The sequence below is a fragment of the Pan troglodytes genome, chromosome 11 (assembly GCF_028858775.2).
Source record: "Pan troglodytes isolate AG18354 chromosome 11, NHGRI_mPanTro3-v2.0_pri, whole genome shotgun sequence".
Classification (NCBI taxonomy): domain Eukaryota; kingdom Metazoa; phylum Chordata; class Mammalia; order Primates; family Hominidae; genus Pan; species Pan troglodytes.
The window spans coordinates 1,343,257-1,367,229 of NC_072409.2; the positions used below are offsets into that span (position 1 = coordinate 1,343,257).

General features: G+C 55.8%; 1 protein-coding gene and 1 non-coding gene across 3 annotated transcripts; both read right to left on the minus strand.

Moving 5' to 3' along the window:
- Nucleotides 1-973: 973 nt before the first annotated feature.
- MAN1B1 (mannosidase alpha class 1B member 1) lies at nucleotides 974-22,297 on the minus strand. Of its 2 annotated transcripts, XM_001135997.8 has the most exons (13): nucleotides 21,640-22,297; nucleotides 20,663-20,771; nucleotides 19,843-19,979; nucleotides 12,434-12,588; nucleotides 10,884-10,993; nucleotides 8,938-9,123; nucleotides 7,667-7,815; nucleotides 7,148-7,336; nucleotides 3,861-4,051; nucleotides 3,367-3,487; nucleotides 2,726-2,923; nucleotides 2,511-2,642; nucleotides 974-1,769 (listed from the first exon to the last, which is right to left on the minus strand). In XM_001135997.8, exons 1-13 carry the CDS (start codon nucleotides 21,856-21,858, stop codon nucleotides 1,566-1,568), a joined length of 2,100 nt encoding a protein of 699 aa, XP_001135997.2. In that variant the 5' UTR covers nucleotides 21,859-22,297; the 3' UTR covers nucleotides 974-1,565. The 2 variants fall into 2 exon arrangements, with proteins under 2 accessions (XP_001135997.2, XP_016817709.2); XM_016962220.4 differs by lacking the exon at nucleotides 974-1,769 and having other exon boundaries at nucleotides 2,164-2,642; nucleotides 21,640-22,281.
- LOC112204463 (small nucleolar RNA SNORD62) lies at nucleotides 14,387-14,472 on the minus strand. Its single transcript, XR_002938107.1, has one exon. It is a non-coding gene; the product is annotated as a small nucleolar RNA SNORD62 (small nucleolar RNA).
- Nucleotides 22,298-23,973: the final 1,676 nt, after the last annotated feature.

Sequence of the window (23,973 nt, forward strand, 5' to 3'; positions counted from 1 at the left end):
TGGGGCACCTGGTCCAGGAGGGCAGCACTGGGCCCACCGTGACAAGGGGCGGGCTAGGGTGGTACTGACAAGGGGCAGGCTAGGGCAGTGCTGGGCCCACCGTGACAAGGGGCAGGCTAGGGCCGTGCTGGGCCCACCGTGACAAGGGGCAGGATAGGGCCATGCTGGGCCCACCGTGACAATGGGCAGGCGCCAGGGCCACATGACAGCCACTGTTCTCACCTTTCCAGGCACAGAGGAAGGAGTGCAGGATCAGGGCCCAGCATGAGGTGGGAGAGGAAACCCCAGGGCGCCCACTGTCCCCAGAGGGACACAGGTGGCTGCTGTGGGATGCTGGGGGTTGTGGGGACAGGCAGAGCCGAGGCCCACACTCGGGGCCCGACCTCCCGAGGGGCGGAGCTGGCAATCCTGGGCTGGGTCCGGGTAGCCCTGCCCTGTGCCGCCACCGGCTCTGGCTTCCCAGGGAAGGGGAGTCTTCCGGAAGTGAAGGTGATGGATTTTTCACAGGGGAGAGCGAGGGGGCGCGGCCCTAAGAGGTCACCTGGTTCAGGGTCGGGGGGGACCCAGCCAAGGCCCAGGGTCAGCCCTGGGATAGGGACAGCAGTAGAGTGATGATGAGGACGACTCTACCACCACAGCCCAGGGCTCGGGGCCACAGCCATGCCAGGCTGCTGGGAGCTGCCTGACCTGAGGGCCCGTGTATCCCTCAGCTGTGCGCCTCAGTGCCAGCCCTGCAGGGAAACAGGCCCTGTGTGAAACGCAGGCGCAAGGATGCCTCCCGCCAAGCATCTGCCCCGTGGGGCCAGGGACACGGAGCTTCCCCGTGGCCTCCCCCTGCCCACCAGCAGGGGACAGCTAGAGTGCAGTCTCAGCAAACCGAATTCTGAGACGTGACTTGAAAAACACCTTCTCCCCAACGTCTGCCCAGACTTTCCAGTCATGGAGACCCCTACAGACACAGGAGACATCGCGGTTAGAGCAAATCAACTTTTATCTCCACCGAAAAGACCCATTCCACTGGAGGGGCCCGTGAGCTAGACAGACTTGCCGTCCAGCCCTCCAAGCCCCCTGCGGGGCGGCCAGGAGGATCCCTGAGTCCAGCTTGTAAACACCAGAGCCAGCCCTGGAGCCTCGGGCCTCTGGAGTCACGGCAGCCCCTCCAGACCCTTGGATTGGGGACATCTGAGGCTTCAGGAGCCTGGGCAGAGCTGCACCCTGGGCTGTCCACTCGGTCACCCCAGTACCAGGGACCACCTCGAAGCCCCCCTCTGGTCGGCCCACAGAGACCTGCTCAGGCTTCAGCGATCGTGAGTCATGATTCGTGTCTTCTGGAGGAAGCAGGCGGAGGCTCCAGCGGCCCAGCCCACCCCTCATCACACCAAGACTGACGGCCTCACTTGTCCTCACGGTGTCCTGATTAAAGCAGAGACGAGGAGGAGCCCAGAGCCAGTTCAGAGCCTGGGCCACTTGGCGGTTGCCGGTGCTACGTGGGCCCTTGGAAAATGCCACAGACCCAGCAAGGTGCCTCTGCCCACCCGAAGTCCCCACACCAGCAGCCATCCACCCTAGGCAGGGGTCCAGATAGGCAGAGGGTGGGCTTCGGTGTTGAACACGTAGGCGTCCAGGCTGAGCAGGTTTGGGTCATCGGAGAAGAGCAAGAACAGATACTTGAGCGTCTCCCCCAGGAAGAAGCTCTCCATCTTGTCCCTGGGCTCGGGCTTCTGAGGATCCTGGACATTGTTGATGGAAGAATAGCCACCCGAGGGGACCTGCGCAGCAGCCAGGGCCTCGTCACCACACGGGGGGCACCCTGCACCCCCCTCAGCCTCATCACCGAAGCACTCTCCACCCCATGGTGAATGTGGCCCCCAGCGCAAGCTCAGGGTGGAGGGCGCCTGGATGATGGCCAGCCCCAGGCGAGCTGTGTGGTTCCACCAGAGCCCACCTGGAAATGCCAACAACCCTCAAGTGACCATGACAGAAACCGCCTCCCCCAGAACCTGGGCTCAGGGGGCCTCACAGTTGCCGCACAGGGCACAGGTCACAGGGCAGACGGTGGGAGCGGAGGCAGCGGGGGCCTCAGGCCAAAGTCACAGCAGAGCCAGGAGGTGACACTCAGGCCTCCTCCGGCTCCAGCGTGGAGGGCGTGACCTAAAACAGGGCCTGGTCCACAGAGGGGTGGCGCCCCAGTCATGGGTGCGTGTGCCTCCTAAACTGGGGGGATGCTGGGCCCACAGCGGAGACCCTCCCTAGACAGGCCCTGAGAGATGAAAATGAGGGGTGCCCAGCCCCTCCAAGTACTCTGGGTCCCACATACCATGAAGCTCAGTGGGGATGGGGATGCCAGGGCCCCCAAGCTGCAGTGTGGCCACCCCGAGGCTGCAGCAAGCCCGCCCCTCCCGGACCCAGGCCACAGCCACCACCAAGAGCGGAGCCAGCCTGAGCCCCACAGCCCAGCCGTGCCTGTGGCCCGGTGGCCATGACCACGCGGGGCGAGGACAGGTGCTCACCCGTGTGAATCGGTTGAAGCTCTGCAGAATCTCCCAGCCCCAGTCCTGGTACTTGCGGTCCCCTGTGACGCGGTACAGGTAGAACAGGCTCTCCACGGTCTCTGGCCGCAGCAGGTTGTGCCTGTCTGCTGGCTGTGGGCGGAGCAGAGCTCAGGGCAAGGCCAGCCCTGCCAGCACCCTCCTCCTGATGGACCCCGACCCAGGCCCAGGCCCACCTTGACCTCCACGTCCCGACGGCCCGGCTGGGGGTAAAGGTTGAAGTGCACGATCTCGGGACTCAGCCCCGTCTCCATCTGCCGGTTCATCTGGTAACAAGTCTCCATGAGCTCCTGGGCCAGCTCCATGTGGCTGGCGGGCAGGCCGTGGTAGACGCCCAGAGCCAGCGTCCCTGGCAGGAAGCACACCAGGTGGTCCTGGAATCAGAGGGTCTCTTCAGCCCCAGATCCCAGGCCCTGCCCTCAGCCTGCAGCTGCACGGGCAGCCAACGTGGGAGCCCAGCGCTGCCTCGGCCCTGGTACCCTGGGAGGGGAGGCCACGCGAGGGCACTTGGCATGGAACAGCGGAGCTGCCTGGTCCAGGCCCTCCAACCCGGCCCCCACACACCGCCCGAGGACCTGCTACACACCAGGCACGGGGAGGGAGCTGCCCTGGGGAAGCCCTGCCCACCCCAGGTGCCACACAAGGCCTCACTGCCCTGTTGCCAAGACAGGCCTGGCCAGGCAGCCACGGTCCACCCAGGGCCTCCACGTGGGCGCCATGGCCAGGATTTCGTTGTTCTTTTTGACATCGAGACTCAGGCACCTTGGAAGCCAAGGTAAAAGGGGCGGCGGCCGGAAGGCCCCGCAGACACACTCACCATCTTGGCACTGAAGCGGCCGTGGGCAAGCTCCCCCACAAAGGTGAGCTTACTGGGCTCGGAGTGCCGCAGCAGGTGCGTTCTGACACCCTCGATGGCTTCCACGTAGTCTTCCAGCAGCCTGTGGACACCAGCAGTCACCTCACTCTACCAGGACGGTGCATCAGCTCCCGTGGGGCACCAGGGACAGGCACATCCTGGGCCCACACAAGTACAGCAGGCCTGGCCCTTGCCGGACAGAAGGTGCCACCCTGCACAGCCCATGGCCCTCAGTGAAGATGCCCCCCTCACCCCCACAGAGGCCACGGTGAGAAGTGAATGAATACGCCCTCCACATAAATGCCTGGGCCAGGCCTGGCACGGCTGCGGTTTCCTGACACACAGCGTGGCGGGGGGCAGCAGGAGCAGGGGCCGTGGGAGCTGGGGGCAGCAGGAGTGGGGGGCTGCGGGAACGGGGGAGCCGCGGGAGCTGGGGGCAGCGGGCCGGGCCTCACTGTGTCTCCTGCTTCCCGCCCTGGATCCACTGCTTCAGCAGGTACTCATAGTAGCTGTCGGCCCTGGCGCCCAGCGTGAACACGCCCAGGTGGGTGAAGAGGCCGCTGTGGGTATTGATGAACATGGGCACCAGCCCATCCTTCTTCCCAGACAGGCCGTGGATGTGCTGTGTCACCTTCTCCACGGCCTCCTGCGGCAGAAAAGGGGATGGTGGGTTTACTGCCCGGGGCCGAGCTGCAGGGTGAGCTGTAGAGGGGCTCTGTGAGCTCTGCCTCCCCTCACCCCAGCACTGACTGACTCCCAGCAGAGACAGCTCTGTGCCCAGCCCACAGCTGTCGTCGCCACATGGCTCCTGGCGGCCGCACCACGCAGCCACACAGCCACCAGTGCAATGTACCGGAATGTCACTGCTCCCAACGGGTGGTCACCACAGAGCTGACCCGTCTTCAGGATGGCTCTCATCCCTTGCTCGAAGGGACAGCATCTGACAACCACAGGCACTGTCCTCACGAGAGCCCGCCAGGCCTGGCCATCAGCCATGGCTCTGGAGGGACGGCAAGTGTGCCTGCCTTCTGAGCCCAGTGTTGCTCCTGATGATATTAAACGCCCCGGCTCCACGCCCTCCTGGTCAGCTCCCACTCATCCTCCAAGTCACAGCCACCCTCAGCTCCTCAGGGCTCACGCCCAGCTGGCAGCACCAGGCGTCCTGGCCCACAGAGGGGCACAGGGTACCGGGATGTTAGGGCACGCCCAGCAAGGGCGCTCCGGGTCTCTACCCAACGCAGACACCCAAACCCATGCCCAGCGCCTTCGAGGCCTGGCTGCCTATCCCTGTGTACCTGCAGCAACCAGAGGCCCTGGTGACATGGGGGTGCCCATGGGGGCCTGGGGCCATTTTCTGAGCTGCAGTGAAAACGCCTTCTAAACGTCTGCATGGGAGCCTCACGTGGATGGCGTGTGGGAGCCTCACGTGGATGGCATGTGGGAGCCTCACGTGGATGGCGTGTGGGAGCCTCACGTGGATGGCGTGTGGGAGCCTCACGTGGATGGTGTGGGCTGCACTTCTCACCACAAGTGGTCACAGTTGCTCTAAAGAGGGCTGTGTCCAGCTCATGATTAAAAACAGGGACTCAAACATGAGGCCAAATACATGAGCAACAATAAACTGACCAGCTGTGCTTCATGAAAATGACAATCTGTTATCTATCAAAATACACCATTAACAAAGTAAAAAGAGGCCGGGCACAGTGGCTCACACCTGTAATCCCAGCACTTTGGGAGGCCAGTGGGTGGATCACCTGAGGTCAGTTCCAGACCATCCTGGCCAACATGGCAAAACCCCATCTCTACTAAAAATACAAAAAAATAGCCAGGTGTGGTGGTGGGTGTAATCCCAGCTACTCGGGAGGCTGAGGCAGGAGAATCGCTTGAACCCGGGAGGTGGAGGTTGCAGTGAGCCGAGATCGCGCCACTGCACTCCAGCCTGGGCGACAGAGCAAGTCTCCGTCTCAAAAAAGAAAAAAGGCAAACGAATTGAATAGGCATTTCTCCAAGAAGATGTACAAATGGCCAATAAGCACATGAACTAATCCCCAGCCCCGTTTGTCACTTGGGAAAAACGCACATCAAAACCACCATGTGAGGGCCATGGGGATGGCCACTGCCCACAAAACAGAAGGCAGCGAGTGCTGGCAAGGGCGTGGAGGCTGAGCCCTGGGCACGGCTGGTGGGAATGTGACATGGTTTTGCCGCTATGGAAACAGTATGGTGGGGCCTCAATAACGAAATGATGAATTACCACGTGATCCAGCGATTCCATTTCTGCTACTCAAAAGAAGCAAAGCAGACCCTCAGGCAGGTGTGTGCACCCGCGCTCACAACAAAGCACAGCCTCAGGCAGGTGTGTGCACCCATGCTCACAACAAAGCAGAGCCTCAGGCAGGTGTGTGCACCCACGCTCACAACGGCCAAAACAGAGCCTCAGGCAGGTGTGTGCACCCACGCTCACAACAAAGCAGAGCCTCAGGCAGGTGTGTGCACCCACGCTCACAACGGCCAAAACAGAGCCTCAGGCAGGTGTGTGCACCCGCGCTCACAACAAAGCAGAGCCTCAGGCAGGTGTGTGCACCCGCACTTACAGCAACCAAAACAGCACAGCCCTGCTGTCCACCAGGAGGGAGGATTAAACAAAAAGTGGCCTAGCCACGCCGCAGATATTCAGCCTGAAAAAGGAATTTCTGAAGCGTCTTTCGCGTATGAAGCTTAAAGACGCTGAGTGAAAGGAGCCCAAATAAAAGGATAAATCAGCCGGGTGTGGTAGCTCACGCCTGTCATCCCAGCACTGTGGGAGGCCGAGGCGGGTGGATCACGAGGTCAGGAGTTTGAGACCAGCCTGGCCAACTTGGTGAAACCCTGTCTCTAATAAAAACACAAAAATTAGCTGGGCGTGGTGGCAGGCGCCTGTAATCCCAGCTACTTGGGAGGCTGAGGCAGGAGAATCGTTTGAACCTGGGAGTGGAGGTTACAGTGAGCTGAGATCACGCCACTGCACTCCAGCCTGGGTGACAGAATGAGACTCTGTCTCAACGAATGAAAAAAAAAAAAGGACAAATCGTGTGTGACTGCACTCACATGAGGAACTCCACACAATGAGGTCCAGGAAGAAAAAGCTGAACAGTGTTTTCCAGGGACTGGGGAGGGACATGAAGGGTCACTGTGTGATGGGAGAGCTTCAGTTTTAAGATGAAAAGGGCTCTGGAGATCAAAGTGATAGCTGCACAACAGCGTGAATGTAACACCACCGACCTGCACGCCTGCAACAGCATGAATGTGTGTAACACCACCGACCCGTACGCCTGCAACAGCATGAATGTAACACCACCGATCAGCAGGCCTGCAACAGCATGAATGTAACACCACCAACCTGCACGCCTGTAACAGCATGAATGTGTGTAACACCACCAACCTGCACGCCTGCAACAGCATGAATGTGTGTAACACCACCAACCTGCACGCCTGCAACAGCATGAATGTGTGTAACAGCACTGACCAGCACACCTGCAACAGCGTGAATGTAACACCACCGATCTGCACGCCTGTAACAGCATGAATGTAACACCACCGACCTGCACGCCTGGAAATGGTTAAGGTGGTGTGTTTTGTGTGTTTTATCACAATAAAAAACCTGAAAACACACACGCACATACACGCACACACAGTACCTGCTGTGATGAGCAAAAGGTAGCTCCAGGGGAGGCGCGTCCAGCCAGAAAGCCTGCCCCCTTACCTGAAACTTCTTATCCCCTGTGAGACGGGAGAGCTCCCGGAACTCCAGCTGAATGCTGGTCACCTCGGCCACAGTGCTGTCGGAGGTCCACCGTGGCGGGTGGGCAACTCCAGTACCGATGTTCACATCCGAGTAAGGAATCTTGGACGGTGTTCTGAAGGCAGGCATTAGCCGATTTCCAAAATCCTCCTGGTATATGAGCAGAGCAGAGAACCAACGTTCAGGTCACCCAGAGGCCTCGTCTACACCCTTTCACGCAGTTCAGTGGAGACACTGAAGGCTCTCTGGGGTCAACACAGCAGCAAGGAAACGGGCATCACTCTGCACTGAGTGAATGTCTCTACAAGGCCAGTGGTGATCAAAGTGGCTTCATCAGCTCACGAATATGAGCTCAGAAACAGACTCCAGTGCATTTGAAGAGGAAACAGGAAGACAGTCACGTCCCCACAAGTCCACTAAAGGGGTAACTGCTTGAATGCGAGTCCACTATCTCCCTGCAGGACACCCCAAGACACTTACAGCTTTCCTCAGGAAGAGGCTGTCCCCAGACAGGTGGTAGGCACTCAGGAGCCCCCCCAGGATGCGGATCGTGCTCTCAAACAGGTTGACGTCCACGTCCTTTTCAAAGTGTAACTTCTTCGACACCCACTTCCTGGCTTCCTCAAATTCTATGACACAAAACAGTAAAGGATGCAGAGACAAATGGATGGCTCCAACGTTTTCCTATTATCTATCCATCTTCAAAATACATTTGGCTGGGCGTGGTGGCTCATGCCTGTAATCCCAGCGCTTTGGGAGGCCGAGGCAAGTGGATTGCTTGAGCCCAGGAGTTAGAGACCAGCCTGGACAACATGGCAAAACCCCATCTCTACTAAAAACACAAAAATTAGCTGAGTGTGGTGGCGCATGCCTGTGGTCCCAACTACTGGGGAGGGTGAGGCATGAGAATCGCTTGAACCCGGGAGGCGAAGGCTGCAGTGAACTGAGATCGTGCCACTGCACTCCAGCCTGGGCCACACCACTAGACTCTGTCTCCAAAAAACCCACGTTTGAAACCAGGAGGCCAAGGTTGCAATGAGCCGAGATTGCGCCATTGCACTCCAGCCCAGGAGACAGTGAAAGACTCCATCTCAAAAACAAAAAAACAAAAACAAAAAACCAAACCCACGTCTGGGGCGTTATCGTTCCCCTGCAGGGCTTCAATATCACCTCCTGTCTCAAGGGGGTAAATCTTGAAGTCGTCAACATTTGCTAATAAAACGGAGTCAGCAGTGCAGTTGCTATGACCACCAACGGGTCACAATCAAAGGCTACGACACAAAAAAATTGCACACGTCATTTACTGGTGGTCTTCAACCTATTCAAAAAATTAGGCAAATGTTTAAAATATCGCTTAAATAACCGAAGACACATATTCCCAATTCAAAGTGATGTGCTGGTCTATGAAGGACGCTGCTGAGATCTGGGACCAGCGGGGCCCCACAGTCACTCATCCCACCACCCCCAGCTGCAAGAGAAGCACAGCCTGGAAATGTCTCTTGGACGTCCCCCAAAGAGTCCACACTCAACTCCTGCAGAGGTCCGGGGACAGCGGCCCTGTGTGTGCCTTGGGTGGCTGGACAAGAACAGGAACTGACCACAGCCAGCACGTCCACTCCCGCACCCAGGAGAAGGGAAAACCCATGGTTAGATGCAAAGAGCAGCTTTCACCCCGTGTGCAACCCACACTCTGCCTCAGCACACGAGGCCCACACGGAGGGCTCAGCCCCTCCCCAGAAAGCACCAGGTACCTTTCCTCAGACCCAAGATCCACATGGTGTCCAGCGCGTCGATCAGTGTGAGACCGAGGCCAAACCACTCACTGAAGGACCTGGACACAGGCTTCAGCTCATCATGGCCCCATGCAAACTTGCGGTATCCTTTCCATGCATGCAGGAAGACGTCAATCACGCCCTTCTGGCGATAGTTCGGATGCACTAGTAGGGGGGAGAGAGCACAGGCCATGGCGGACGTGGTCCTGGCGTCGGCACAGACGGACACCCTCGGGCAGAGCACCGCTGTGACCCCCGTGGGGCAAAGATGACGGTGGGTTTGGGACGACGGGAAGGGCGGTGGTGGGCACAGTAAAGGCCAGGGCCACAGAGGCTGCAGCAGCCCCCAGGGAGAACACAGCCTGCCAAGGGCCTGAGACCTCTGGAGACTGCACAGGACGGCACCTGTCACCCGACCGCCTGCCTGGGGCCCATGCACCTCCACCTGGTGCCTGGGCAGGCACACCCTCCTTGGGCCTCGGTGGCCTCTGGCCAAAGGGACAAGGGTGGCTGCCCCAAGGGCGCTGGGACGGCACAGTGAGCACAGCCTGTGGAGACGTGGGTGAGTGTGGTGCCAACTCAGAATGTGAAACACGGACGGGTGCAGACCTCGCGACGAACATCCTTGACTCACACACGCTCCTTCTGCCACGTGGGCTTCAGGTGCTCCACGGGAATCGCACTGTGCACACGCGCTACAGTCCCTTCGTTCACTCTTTTTTTAAATTTTTTTGGCTGGGCGCGGTGGCTCCCGCCTGTAATCCCAGTACTCTGGGAGGCCGAGGTGGGCGGATCACCTGAGGTCAGAAGTTTGAGACCAGCCTCACCAACATGGCGAAACCCCGTCTCTACTAAAGATACAAAAATTAGCCGGGTGTGGTGGCGGGTGCCTGTAATCCCAGCTACTAGGGAGGCTGAGGCAGGAGACTTGCTTGAACCCAGAAGGCAGACGTTGCAGTGAAGTGACAAAGCAAGACTGTCTCAAATATACACATATATATAATTTTTTTTTTTTTTTTGGTAGAGATGGGGCCTCACTGTGTTGTCCAGGCTGGTCTTGAACTCCTGGACTCAAGAGATCCTTCTACCTCAGCCTCCCAAAGTGCTGGGATTACAAGTGTGAGCCACCATGCCCGGCCAACATTGACTAATGTGTGGATTGACACGTGTGTAACGGCACCAAACCACACGTCCTCTCAGGAAAGGTTCTGAGGCCTCCTTGTGCTCATGGCATGCCTATGCCTCTGCCTCTGCCTCTGCCCTCATTAATGCCGCAGAGATTGCTACACATCCCTCACAGGCCCGGGGCTGGGAGTCCCGGCTCTGGGCTCCCTCCCCACCTCAGAGACACCTGGGGGGCGTGATGAGAGCAGGGCTCCAGACTCAGCGACCTGCCGTGAGCCCCCACAGACAAGCAAACGACTCTGGGGGTGGCTGTCCTCAGCCCTGCTTTTCTGTCTGGAGAACGGGAGGGTGAGTGGCTTATCGTGTCAGAGGGTGTCATGAGGTTGAAAGAGGCCTCAGGTCATGCACCGAGCTTGGCCGAAGGCCCGCACCTGGGAGGCCCCCAACAAATGGTGCTGAGAATGAAGTGGCCCCCAGAGCTGCCTGGGACTGGCCAGGCCGAGACAGGGGACACAGCACGGGCAGCAGTCTCCAGGGATCCCGTGGGGCAGCCTGGCCCAGACACAAACCTCCCACACACACCTTCTTCTGCAGCCATGTGCTCAGGGACAGCAGGCCAAGAGCCACATGGTGTCACCAAGGTTGCAGAGCCTGTGAGGACTCAGACAGCAGGGGGATGCTGAAGGGCAAGGTGCACACCAGGGCGGGGGGGCCACCCACCACGGCTGAGACGAAGCCTGCACCCATCAGCCACCAGCCCCTGAGCGCCTGGGGAGGAAGGGGTGCAGGTGTGGCCTCACCTGGTGTGCCCTGTGTCCTGGCCGGTGGCAGGGGAGGCTTGGTGGGCACTTCTGCTCTTCTCGAAGGGAGCTCGGTGCCCTGCTCAGGCTCGATCACCGCTCCCCTCCAGCTTCGGGGGAGAAGGAAGGGCGTCAGCTGCCGTCAAACATTTGTGGCTCCATGTTTCCCACCCCCACGCTCCATACCCACGGCCAAGGCACAGCCCTGCACCCAAAGCGGCCCCATCATCCTGAGGTGCAGGCTGCTGAGTGGCAGGAAACACACAGTTCAGTCCTGAGCTCCCGTGCCTGAGAGCCAAGACCACAGCACTGCTCCAGGGTCAAGGCTGGCCTGAGGTCAGAGACCAGAGCTTGGAGAATCGTGAGAAATACCTCTGCAGAGGCCGGAGGCGGGGGGCCTCTATGGTGGAGGACCAGAGAATCTTTCATCCAAACAGGAGCACTAGTGACAGTGAGGTGGCCCCAGGATGCCAGGAGATGGCCACACAGACAGGGGCTGTCCCTACACACGAGACGCATGGCCACTCAAACTCCCCATCCAGAGTTCTGTCCGGTGGCCATCAGGAACAGCCATGAGGCTGTGTAGAGGGCTTGCCGCACAACCTCCTAACTGTGGCTGGGCCCGAGCGTTCTCTTGGGGCCCCGTGGTGAATCTGTCCCAGGATCAGCAAAAGGCCTCTTACAACCACAGATGGCTTACATGCTGGGAGTACAAACGTGGCACTTCTGACAAGCTGAGGTCAAATCCTCTTTTGCTCTGGAAGTAAAGCGTCCTTGCATTCATGCCAACGCTAACTAGAGCACAGTGGCCCTCAAATTCTCCTCCTGGCCGTGAGGACCCCTCACATGCACATGTCCACGCCTCTCACCACGCGCTTGAGTTCAGGGCCTCTGGGCCCGTTTCTTCGGAGCCCATCTCTCACGGCGGACAGCGCTTGTCTCAGGCTGCTCCTGCACAGCAGCCCTCACTGGCCCTGGCTCTGCCCACACTTTGTAGAGGAGAGAGGACATCTGTGGGGAACCCTTCCTTCCGCCTCAACCACAATCAACTCTGTTTCTAAGAGCGTAACATGGAGCCGGAAACGAGGCTGAGACGCCTCCAGCACCGAAGCTTCACTGGGATCCACTACCTGGACTTGACGAACCGGGCAGAGGACAGCACCCTGGGAGCCTGGGCACCGGGCAACTCCCTCTCCCTCCGCTCTCTGTTCGACCAGATGGGGCTCGGGAAAGGAGGTGGCCCAGGCAGCCAGCGTCCACCTCTGAGCCTGGCTCCCCATCCCCACGCACCTGTGCACCCTTCACACGCACACAAAACATTCTGAAATGTTACTGCATACCATGAGGACATTATCGGGGACCTAATTTAGCTCTGACCTCCAGTTTTAAAAATTCGATTCTGTAATCTAAGGTTAATGAGGACAGATTACAGAGCATACACTGTCAGTTTCAAAGGAAAATAGATCTCAGACACAATGCGTTTCCGCGATCTTGTTTTTCGGAACATAAAGCCCTGAGCGGCGGCGTGCAGCCTGCCCTGCGCTCTGTACCTGATGACTGTCCTCTGCGGATCTCCTTCCGGGCGGGGATCCACAGGGGCTTCTTGCCTTTTTGTGGCCTCCTCCTGGGTCCCGTCCTTCAGGTCTTGGCTTGGGGGTCTAATCTGCAGGTGAGGTGGTCCCCGCTGGACGTGTCTTTGTGTCTTCTGTAGAGAAATTGGTCACACAGGAAATCACGGGGTGTCTGCGAGCTGCCCTTCTTTCCCTCTATGGGACGCCCTCAGGTGCAGCCCACACCTCACAGACTGAGCTGACCTCTGACTAAATTACTTTCGTTTTTCAATACGACAGGCAGCTTCAGAAGACAGCTCCTTAGGAGCCTGGGGACACTGCCGACTGGCTAAACGGCCCCAGACAAAGCGCTTAAGCCCCTCCCACGGTGGGAATATTTCCAAACTCTCACAGGTCCTAAAGCGTTAATAACAAAGGGCTGCAGCAAACACCAGCTCCAGCAACACCTCTGGGTCCCCAGGCCTCCCGCACAGTCATCTGCAAAGTGAGGCAGGCACCCACATCCTCACTACAAAGCACAAAGCTTCCGATGACATATGGAGCTGGGTTCCCCTTGCCAGGTGCCCCCCGCTGTATGATGTGGGCCTTCTAGCCACCCTCCACCACCCCGTTCCCCGTTTCCACACCTGCAGGCATAGAGCCCCGTCCTCTGCTCCCTTCCCCACGTGAACAGGAGCATGGGAAAGCTGCAGACCGTGTCACGGACTGAGGCTTAGGTCCTCCTACGTGAGTCTAGAGGCAAATCCATTCTCTCCTATGGCCTCAGTTTTCTGTGGTATTACCAAACCTTAATTTTTATTATTATTACTATAGAGACAGGGTCTCCTTATGTTGCCCAGGCGGGTCTTAAACTCCTGGCCTCACGAATTCCTCCTGCCTCGGCTTCCCAAAGTGCTGGGATGACAGGTTGCAGCCAACATGCCCGGCACGAACCATAATTTTGTACTTCTTTACTGATGGATATTTAGATTGTTCCACTTTTTTTTTTAAAAAAGGAAAGAATGCTTACTTATGGCTGGGCACGGTGGCTCACGCCTGTAATCCCAGCACTTTGGGAGGCAGGTGGATCACCTGAGGTCAGGAGTTCAAGACCAACCTGGGCAACATGGTGAAACACCATCTCTACTAAAAGTACGAACAATTAGCCAGGCGTGGTGGCGCACGCCTGTAATCCCAGTCAGAGTCTTGCTTTGTCACCCAGGCCGGAGTGCAATGGTGCAATCTTGGCTCACTGCAACCTCCACCTCCTGGGTTCAAACTATTCTCCTGCCTCAGCCTCCCAAGTAGCTGGGATTACAGGCGCGTGTCACCACACCTGGCTAATTTTTGTATCTTTAGTAGAAAGGGGGTTTTACCATGTTTGCCAGGCTGGTCTCGAACTCCTGACCTCAGGTGATCTACCCACCTCAGCCTCCCAAAGTGCTGGGATTACAGGCATGAGCCACCATGCCCAGCCTGTTTTTTTTGTTTGTTTGTTTTTTGAGACAGAGTTTTACTCTTGTTGCCCAGGCAGGAGTGCAGTGGCGTGATCTTGGCTCACTGCAACCTGTGCCTCCTGGGTTCAAGTGATTCTCCTGCCTCAGACTCCCGAGTAGCTGGGATTACAGGCGCCCGCCACCACGCCAGGTTAATTTTTTGTATTGTTAGTAGAGACAGGATTTCACCATGTTGGCCAGGCTGGTTTTGAACTCCTGGTCTCAAGCAATCCACCCGTCTCGGCCTCCCAAAGCACTGGGATTACAGGCATGAGCCACTATGCCTGGCCCCAGCCTGTTTTTTTCTTTTAATAGAGATGGGGTCTCACTATGTTGCTCAGGCTGGTCTCGAACTCCTGCATTCAAGCAATCTGCCTGCCTCGGCCTCTCAAAGTGCTGGGATGACAGATGTGAGCCACTAGTTCCACTGTGTTTCTCTAGTCTCTTCCCCACCAGGTCGTGCAATCACTGTCCTCTTCATCTCCCTGCTATTGAGTCCACAGTGGAAGGTCGGAAGAAACTATTAGAATTATGTCACTAAGATCACCTAGTCTTAAAAATCACCGTTATGAGGGTCAGGTGCAGTGGCTCACATCTGTAATCCTAGCACTTTGGGAGGCCGAGGCGGGAGGATCACTTGAGCCCAGGAGTTCCAGACCAGCCTGGGTAACAAAGTGAGACCCCACCTCTACAAAAAATCAAAAAGTTAGCCGGGCGTGGTGGCACATCCCTGTAATCCCAGCTACTTGGGAGGCTGAGGCAGGAGAATCACTTGAACCCGAGATGTGGAGGTTGCAGTGAGTGGAGATTGTGCCACTGCACTCCAGCCTGGGCAACAGAGTGAGACTCTGTCTCAAAAAAAAAAAAAAAAAATCACTATGGGTTCAATGATCACAGTTTTATGATCTTGTAGGGAAGTTCATCTGAGTTTTACTCCCAAATTTTCTTTCCATATGAATTTTAAAATCATCTTTAAAAACAGAGGTTGGAATTTTGATAGGGAGTCAATGGATTTACAGATGAATTTAGGGAGAACTTAAATCTTTTCTCTTTTTTTTGAGACAGAGTCTTGCTCTGTTGCCCAGGCTGGAGTGCAGTGGCGCGATCTCGGCTCACTGCAACCTCCGCCTCCCAGGTTCACGCCATTCTCCTGCCTCAGCCTCCCGAGTAGCTGGGACTATAGGTGCCTGCCACCACACCCGGCTAATTTTGTTTTTGTATTTTTAGTAGAGATGGGGTTTCACTGTGTTAGCCAGGATGGTCTCAATCTCCTGACCTTGTGATCCACCCGCTTCAGCCTCCCAAAGTGTTGGGATTACAGGCGTGAGCCACTGCTTAAATCTTCATAGCAGAAGAATAAAATGTCTACTTATTTAGGTCTTTTCAAATACCTTGAGTGTTGTACTTTTATTTATACTGACTTTATATATTTTAGTATCAGGATTATTCCTATGAACTTGGTGGCATTCTTTTCTTGTGATTGTGATGGAGATCACTTTTCTTTTCTTTTTCGAGACTGAGTCTCACTATCACCCAGGCTGGAATGCAGTGGTGCGAACTCCGCTTGCTGCAGCCTCCACCTCCCAGTTCAGGCCTCAGCCTCCTGAGTAGGTGGGATTACAGGTGCGCACCACCACGCCTGGCTAATTTGTGTATTTTTAGTAGAGATGGGGCTTCACCATGTTGGCCAGGCTGGTCTCAAACTCCTGACCTCAAACCTCAAGTGATCCGCCTGCCTCGGCCTCCTAAAGTGCTGGGACTAGAGGTGTGAGCCACTGCATCCTCCTGAGATCTCTTTTCAATAACATTTTCTAATTGATTACTGCTACTATATAGCAAAGTTCTCTAAGACTAATTTCTAAGCCGGATGAAGTCATAAGCAGCACACTTGGTAAAGGATGAAATATTCTAACTCACAACAGTCACACTAATAATAAAGGGAATACCGATAATAAAGGAAAATATACAAGTCCTAAGACTCATCAAAGGACACGGACAGCTTCCGGGATGGGAGCACATAGGGCCGTTCATCACCTCTCCCCTCCTGTAAGTGTCCCTGCTTCTAGGCAAGACACACAAGCGTCCACGAAAAGCAGGCACCAGTTTCTGACTGTTGCATTGGAAACATTGCCGACATGAGAATGCCCAGTGCTGCCATGGCACCACTGACTGCTACTCTCAGCACCGTAGCAGGGGAAGCAAATTCGGGAATAGTTTGTCATGATACACGTCATAGGACATCAAAATCTTCACAACCTTTAACTCTTAATAGTTTACGTACAACGGATGTAATGGGGACATTTACAAATGAAGAAAGAATCAACAGATAAATGATTTAGAAAATGATGGTTTATCCAAGCAATGGAGAAGAGCTATAAAAATCTGTATGAAAGGGAATATTCTCATGTGCATAAAAAAAGAAACAGGGACCAATCCAGCCCCTAACCCTCAATTACGTACACACGTGTGTATCCAAATACCAATCCAGCCCCTAACCCTCAATGATGTATACATGTGTTTATCCAAATAAAATTATTATTATTATTTTTTGAGACAGGGTCTCCCTGTCATCCAGGCTGGATCATAGCTCACTGTAGCCTCAACCTCCCTGGCTTAAGCGATCCTCCCGCCTCAGCCTCCCAGGTAGCTGGGACTATAGGCATGTCGTGCCTGGCTAATTTTTTTTTTTTTTTGGTAGAGATGGTGGTCTCACTGTGTTACCCAGGCTGCGCGTAAGCAATCTGCCTGCCTTGGCCTCTGAAAGTGCTGGGATTACAGGTGTGAGCCACCATACCCAGCCACATAAATTGAAAGACATATACCAAGTGTTTTAAGAGTTGGACTAGGAACAGGGGTAATGTGTGGCTGTGTATTCCCCTTTATACCTTCTCAATGTTCCCATTTTCTCTCCTAAGCCCCTATAACATTTGAAATCAGACAGGTGTGGTGTCTTAAGCCTGTGATCCCAGCATTTCGGGAGACTGAGGCAGGAGGATCACTTCAGCTCAAGAGTTGGAGACCAGTCTGGGCAACATAGTGAGACCTCATCTCTATTAAATAATTTTAAGGCCGGGAGTGGTGGCTCACGCCTGTAATCCCAGCACTTTGGGAGGCTGAGGCGGGCAGATCACGAGGTCAGGTGATCAAGACCATCCTGGCTAACACGGTGAAACCCCGTCTCTACTAAAAATACAAAAAATTAGCCGGGCGTGGTGGCGGGCGCCTGTAGTCCCAGCTACTCGGGAGGCTGAGGCAGGAGAATGGCGTGAACCCGGGAGGTGGAGCTTGCAGTGACCTGAGATTGCGCTACTGCACTGCAGCCTGGGAGACAGAGGAAGACTCTGTCTCAAAAAAAAAAAAAAAAAAAAAAAAAAAAATATATATATATATATATATATATATATAATTTTAAAACAAAAAAATTTGAAATCAATCAAAGTGAAATGTTAACAGAAAGGGATCTGGCCTAAACACAGCCTCATCCCTAACCAGGTCTAGACAAGTGCCAGGGTCTGAACAGGAGAGGCAGTGCAAGTGATCCCTGGAGGGCAGGATGTCTCCAAGTCGATGCTTGAGAAAGACAGAAATATTCACCATCCACCACCCCAGCTGCTCCTGGACACTAGGTACTGGCTTATGGGTCACTTGTGAGTGGTGGAAATACATCTTTCAATGGAAAAAATACCACAGTCTGCTCTCAGGCAGTTATGATACTCCATATGCAAAGGAGACGAAGGACCAAAGAAGGAAAGGAAGCACCTGTCGGCTTTCAAGTCAGGAAAATTCAATTTGTAGACAAAGACCTTGGTCAAAGGCAGAAATCCTCACACCGAAGAGTGTGGAGCAGTGGCCCCATGGCCAATCAAGAGCAGGACTCTCCCATCAGGCACGGCACCTTCTAGGGGCCAATTCCCACCCTACACCCTCTGCCCGGCTAGACCACCCTTGGAGAAGCTGCTCAGCGACAGGAATGCTGCCTTTGAAAGGAGAATGTGGGCTTGCTTCCTTCTGCTTTTTGGTACTGTCCATCCCCTCTCTATTGAGCTTATAGCAATTTTAAAAGGACACATTTTCTTGTTAAAGAAATCAAAGGGCCGGGCATGGTGGCTCATGTCTGTAATCCCAGCACTTTGGGGGGCTGAGGTGGGCAGATCAACAGGTCAGGAGTTCGAGACCAGCCTGACCAACATAGTGAAACACGTCTCTATTAAAAATACAAACATTAGCCGGGCGTGGTGGCGGGCGCCTGTAATCCCAGCTACTCGGGAAGCCGAGGCAGGAGAATCACTTGAACCTGGGAGGCGGAGGTTGCAGTGAGCTGAGATCACACCACTGCACTCCAGCCTGGGCGACAGAGTGAGATTCCGCCTCGAAAAAAAAAAAAAAATCAAAACACCCCCACGGCAGTCTGAGGGTGGCCCAAGCTCATGGGGGCCAATGCCCCAATGCCCAATCCTTAGCCAGTGGGCAGCAGCCTGCCTCCATCTCCCCAGCCCAGGAGCTGTTCCTCGGCAGGTTACCACTCCCAAGGCCACTGTTAGAAAGCGCTGTCTGTCCCTGTCACAGCCCTGCAGGGAAGTCCACCTGGCGCTGAGGACTCTGGCCACAGGTGAAGCTCCCAAGGCACTCCCACACCTGCTAGACACAATCACAGATGTACCAACAACAGTAACTAACGCCCTAAGGGCCTTCTAAGGGTTCCGAGCAGCCACACCAGTCAGCACCACCCTGGTGTTCTCAACGGCGTCGGGGATTTGGCTGTTCTTCCTGAACCAAACCTTCACTGACAGGACATTTTCCTGGTTCTCCAGCTGCCTCCTGACCCATCCCCAGTCTCCACTCCCCCTGCCCTCCTCCCTGACCCCAATCTTCTCAGCCTGGTGGTGCCCAGGACTAGGCCTGGCCCCTTCTTCCAACGTTTCCAGAGGACACAAACCACCTATACCTAGGGACTCCTAAAACCTGTCTCCCCTGGCAGACTCTGATCCTGGCACCACCTGCCCACCAAGGTCTCCATGGCGCCTCCCAGGCATCTCACAGTGGGCAGATCCAAAATGGAGCTCCTCAGTGTCCCCAAGCCAGAGCCTGCACAGCCTTTGCTGGCCCCTCCACCCGGGGACTTGCCCTCCTTCTCCCAAGGCCCACTCCTGCGGAGCACTCCTCCCCCCACTCAGCTTTTCCCACAGCCAGGTAGCTCTCCTGGCCTCCTGCCCTCCACTGTGTCTCCACCCAGCCAGAGCAGTTTCACAGTAAACATCTCAGACCTCTAGTCCACGCCAAAATCTTCCCGCACACATCAACTGAACCCTCCATGCTGCCTCCAGGACCTGCAGGACCACAGCTGGACTGAGCCAACCCCTGCTCCCTCTCCCAGCCCTGGGAATTTCACCTTCCCGCATATGCCAAGGTCCTCCTTGCCTCAGGCAGTTTCACTCAGGCTCAAGTCTGCCTCTCCCCACCTTGCCCGGTGCCAGCAGCTTCTCAGCCCTCAGATCTTGCCCTCAGTGCCTCGGCCTCCCCTGAACCCTCAGGACCAGCCACTGTTCTTCACCAGCGCCCTGCTCTTTTCCACATAGGATGTACACCATGTGCCACCTGCCTCTGCCCATCTGTGCCTGGCTTCTCACCAGCCTCTCCTACCAGCTGTGGCCTCTTGAGAGGAAACAGGTCTGTCTTATTCAACACTGCACAGTCAGAAGTAAAACAGGAACTGGCCATGGCTGGTCTTCAAGAAGAATGAAGCAAAGACTACGCCTCTCTTTCCCCAAGTATTATCCGACCAGTCCAAAACGAGAGAGAGGTAAACACATGGTAATAAATGGTAAAGGAAAATAATTCTTCTCAATCTTCAATGGTTTGAAATGCCTCTGGATTGAACCCCAGTTATAACACCACACCATTTGCTCAAAGTACCTGTGACGAAATCTCAGGTAAGTTCTCAGGGTCGGTGTCTGCCTTCTGAGGAGCTGGTAAGACGGGTGGATTTGCTGGTTTTAACCCAGCAATTTCTGGCCTCATCTTCTGCTGTTCCTCTAGCCTGAAAGCCAGAGCTGAATAACAGAAGCTATTTTATTTCAAATATGCCACAAGGCCTACAAAAGATTTAAATTGCTTTATAAAAACACTTGACAGGCACTATCCATTACAAATCAACATTATGATACCTGATAGTCACTGAAATGAATTCAACAATGTCCCAAGGGAATGAAATCTTTTTCAAAACACTTGGCAGTTTGTGTCCTTGTCCATAACACAGAACCCCACATCTTTTGCCTTCCTATTTTCCATTCAGGGACGTTCAGCATGTGGCAGGTGGGCAGGAGCCCTTTAGCTTTGCTCCAAAGAGAAGCATCTTAGACCAAGTGAGAAGAGATTCTCCACGTCCTCACCAGAACTCTGCCTGGTCTTTTCCAAACACACGCTAATGAGTGCTACGAAATTTGTGTGGTTATTTAGGCTGAGTGTTCAAGCCCACCAGCTGACTTACTCTATAAGGGAGGCTGGACATATCAGTACTTACACCAGAGACCTAGAAAGTAGTCAGACAGCATCAAATTAACATCTGTGTTCTAGCCAGGTGGTTAAATACAGCTCTACCTTTCTCTTTATCTTGATTTCTTGCCAATTCGTTGCCATATATGCCTCCTGGAGCTGTTTAAGGTAGAATGCAAGATTGCTTCTGCCCAATCAACCCTCAACAGATATCATTTTCAAGTACACGTGTTTCTGATACCTTTCCAATGGTCAGCCAAGTTGATGTAGAAGAGGAGTCCACAGAAAAGCAGAAAGGCAAGGAGGAAGAGAATCATATTCCGCTGCAATCTCGACAGTTGCTTCCATTTCTAAGGGAGGTACAGAGAATGACATTTCTTACTGAATATATCACACGGAACGTCTCAACTGTCACAAACTGTGAGGACAATAAGGAATTCTTCTGGAAGATCCAGTGTTCAGCTCTATTTCTTTTTTTTTTTTTTTTTGGAAACAGGGTCTCATTCTGTTACACCTAGGCTGGAGTGTAGTGGGTGGAACGCGGGATGAGCCACCGTGCCCAGCCAGCTCTATTTATTTTGAATGGGGAGAAGTTCCCTCTCAGCAGGGAGTAGGAACATTGCTGGGACAATACTACAGATGTCATTAATACAGTGGTGCAGATGAGACGAGGATAAGAAAAAAGTAGAAACATTTCTGTCACATTTCATCAACAGTGGAGAAGGACTCCTGCGACTCCCACAGATGTAGCCCAGGCACCGCCCAGGCGATGCATAGGTCCGCATGTGGTTAAGTTATCAATGCCCTTCGGTCTCAGACCACCACGAACACACCAGGAGTCAATCAAGAGGGGCTCATTTCTCACTGTACCGAGGGGAGCATACACCACGGGGAACCTCCGGTTTCCGCTCCAAGAGGGGCAGGCGCCTGGGCCAGGACCTTGCAGAAAAGCAAACGAAGCCCAGAAAACCTGCTGGGGCTCTGAGCCCTCCTCCCACCACCGCCCCGCAGAATTCGGGCCGCTGAGACCGCTGCAGGCGAGCCGCCCACGGCTGCCCCGACCAGGAACGCACATTTGCCCCTTTTTGCGGGGAAGGGGTGGAGAGGGCGGCGCCTGGGGAGTCGAGTCCGCCCGCCCAGGTCCCGCTCGGAGCCGCAGTCTGGGAGGGCGGCGGGCACAGCAGCCCCGGGCCCCAGTCAGCCCGGCGCGACCCTCACCCTCCAGCACGAGCGCCGCCGCCAACTCTTGCTGTTGTCATAGCTCTCGCCAAAGCTCAGCGTCACCGAGATGAAGTCCCGATGAGGCGGCGGCGGCGGCGGTGGGTACATGACTACAGTGGTGGCGACGGCCCAAGGGGCCCCGCCCACTGGCGGCGTCAGGAAGTCCGACTGAGAGGAACCGAGAGCTCCGCTTCTCCTGCCCTCGCAGGCAGCCATCGCAGCGCCGTCAACAGCCCGCCCATCACACGGATACGCGACTGCGCGTGCGCTGCGTCTCTGCGCCCACTGCGCGCGCGCCTGTCTCCGCTGCGCTCCAGCGTACGGGGCTGCGTCCTACGGCGACTGCGTCAGACAACTGCTGCGACTCCGCCCTGCCCTCAGGTTCATTGCGCATGCGTCCGGCAGCGCCTGGCCAGGTGTGCTCGGAGCGTAGCTGTAGCAACGGGGCGGGCCTTGGTTCGCCTGGGGCGTGGTCGCTGTCTGGGTCTCCCACGTGGTTCGCCTCATGGGTCTGGAGCTGGGCTTCTCTCGCCTCCTGTCGTCTGGCTGCACCGACTTTGCCCACGCCCTCACGGGAGACCCAGACACTAGGGACCCGGGGAGGCGCCCGGGCGGGGCCGCCATGTTGGCAGAGAGTCCCAGCGTCCCGCGCCTCGGTTCCGGAACCCGCGGCGCGGGGATGGGGCTGGGCTGCCCTTGGGCGCCGTCCTGGGCTGGGGGCCACCCTGGCCGCGTGGTCACCGGCAAGAAGCCCAGGGCCTCACCCAGGCGTGGGGGCCGGGGGAAGGACCGGACCCTCCCGAAGTCGCGGACCAGGCCGGGCGGCACCCGGGCTGGGGTGGCTGCTACCCCGAGCTAAGCTGGCTGCGCCGCATCTCACGGTCCCCGGAGCCCGAGCGCTGCGCCTGGACCGGCGCCGAGCGAGGGGGCCAAGCGGCCGGCTGGACCCACAGTCCCTGCGCCATAGGCGGGTCGGGGCTTTCAGACCCGGCTCCCAGCCCTCGAACTCGGTAACCTTGGAGGTCAGCTTGAGATGACTGCGCTTCCTGCACGCCTTGTCCTCCCCAGAAACGCCCAAAATGGCAAAGCGGCGTCCGTGGCCGCCGGAGGCCCTCCCTGCCTGGGTTCTCCCCAGCCGAACCTCACGCCCGGCCCCTCCCTCATTCTCTCCTGGCCAGGCTGCTCCTGCCCCTTGGGCGAATCCGCTGCGTCCCACGGTCCTGACTGTGGCATTTCTGCGTGTCTGGAGGGCTCCCCCGGCAGCGACGTCCTGCTTAGCATGTGGCTCGTCTAACTCTGTTCCCCTGGCCTCCTGCTCTTCTAGGGGTCATCTTTAGGTTTCTGCTGGTCTCTGCCCCCTGTGACACTTGCTGGTACCCAAATGAAGTCGTTTATGTCACACTCTAACAAGAGGCCCTGAAGAAGCCCTCACAAAAACATTAGCAACGGAGCGCCTGCGGCAAACCCTTCTAACCTTTGGTCTTTATGGTTTCAAAGCAGTTTATGGGAACTTCTCTTTTTTAAAAGATTCCCCTTGAGGCCAGGCGCAGTGGCTTCTGTAATCCCAGGACTTTGGGAGGCCGAGGCAGGTGGATCACTTGAGGTCAGGAGTTCAAGACTAGCCTGGCCAACATGGTGAGACACCCGTCTCTACAAAAAACACAAAAAAATTAGCAGGGCGTGGTTGGTGGCAGGCACCTGTAGTCCCAGCTACACGGGAGGCTTAGGCAGGAGAATTCCTTGAACCCAGGAGGTGGAGGTTGCAGTGAGCCGAGATGGCACCACTGCACTCCAGCCTGGGCAACAGAGCAAGACTCTGTCTCAAAAAAAAAAAAAAAAAAAAAAAAACAAATTCCCGTGGGCGGGGCACAGTGACTCATGCCTGTAGTAATCCCAGCACTTTTGGAGGCCAAGGTGGGCAGATCCCCTGAGCTCAGGAGTCCAACCTGGGCAACATGGTGAAACCCCTGTCTCTACAAAAAATAAAAAAATGAGTCCAGTGTGGTGGTGTGCACCTGTGGTCCCAGCTACTCTGGAGGCTGAGGTGGGAAGACCACCTAAGCCCAGGAGGTTGAGGCTGCAGTGAGCCATGATTGCACCACTGCACTCCAGCCTGGGCAACAGAGTGAGATCCAGTCTCAAAAAAAAAAAAATTCCCCCTTTCCTCAATCCCCACCATATGCCTGTGACCCACTGAGGCTTGCATACTCTGCATTGCAATTATGTGTTATTCTTGATTAAATTCATTTATTCTGGAGAGCCTGAGTTTCTCTTTAGGTTGACACCACTCACTCTTGTCAGTCCCTGGAGTACCCCAAGCATCCTCACGTG

Excerpts from the sequence above, each read along its gene's own strand:
- MAN1B1 (XM_016962220.4), bottom strand. The coding sequence starts at position 21,858 with ATGGCTGCCTGCGAGGGCAGGAGAAGCGGAGCTCTCGGTTCCTCTCAG. Across the intron at positions 20,772-21,639 it reads GGCGGCGCTCGTGCTGGAGG|AAATGGAAGCAACTGTCGAG; the intron begins GTGAGGGTCGCG and ends TACCTCCCTTAG. Across the intron at positions 7,816-8,937 it reads GATCTTGGGTCTGAGGAAAG|AATTTGAGGAAGCCAGGAAG; the intron begins GTACCTGGTGCT and ends TTTGTGTCATAG.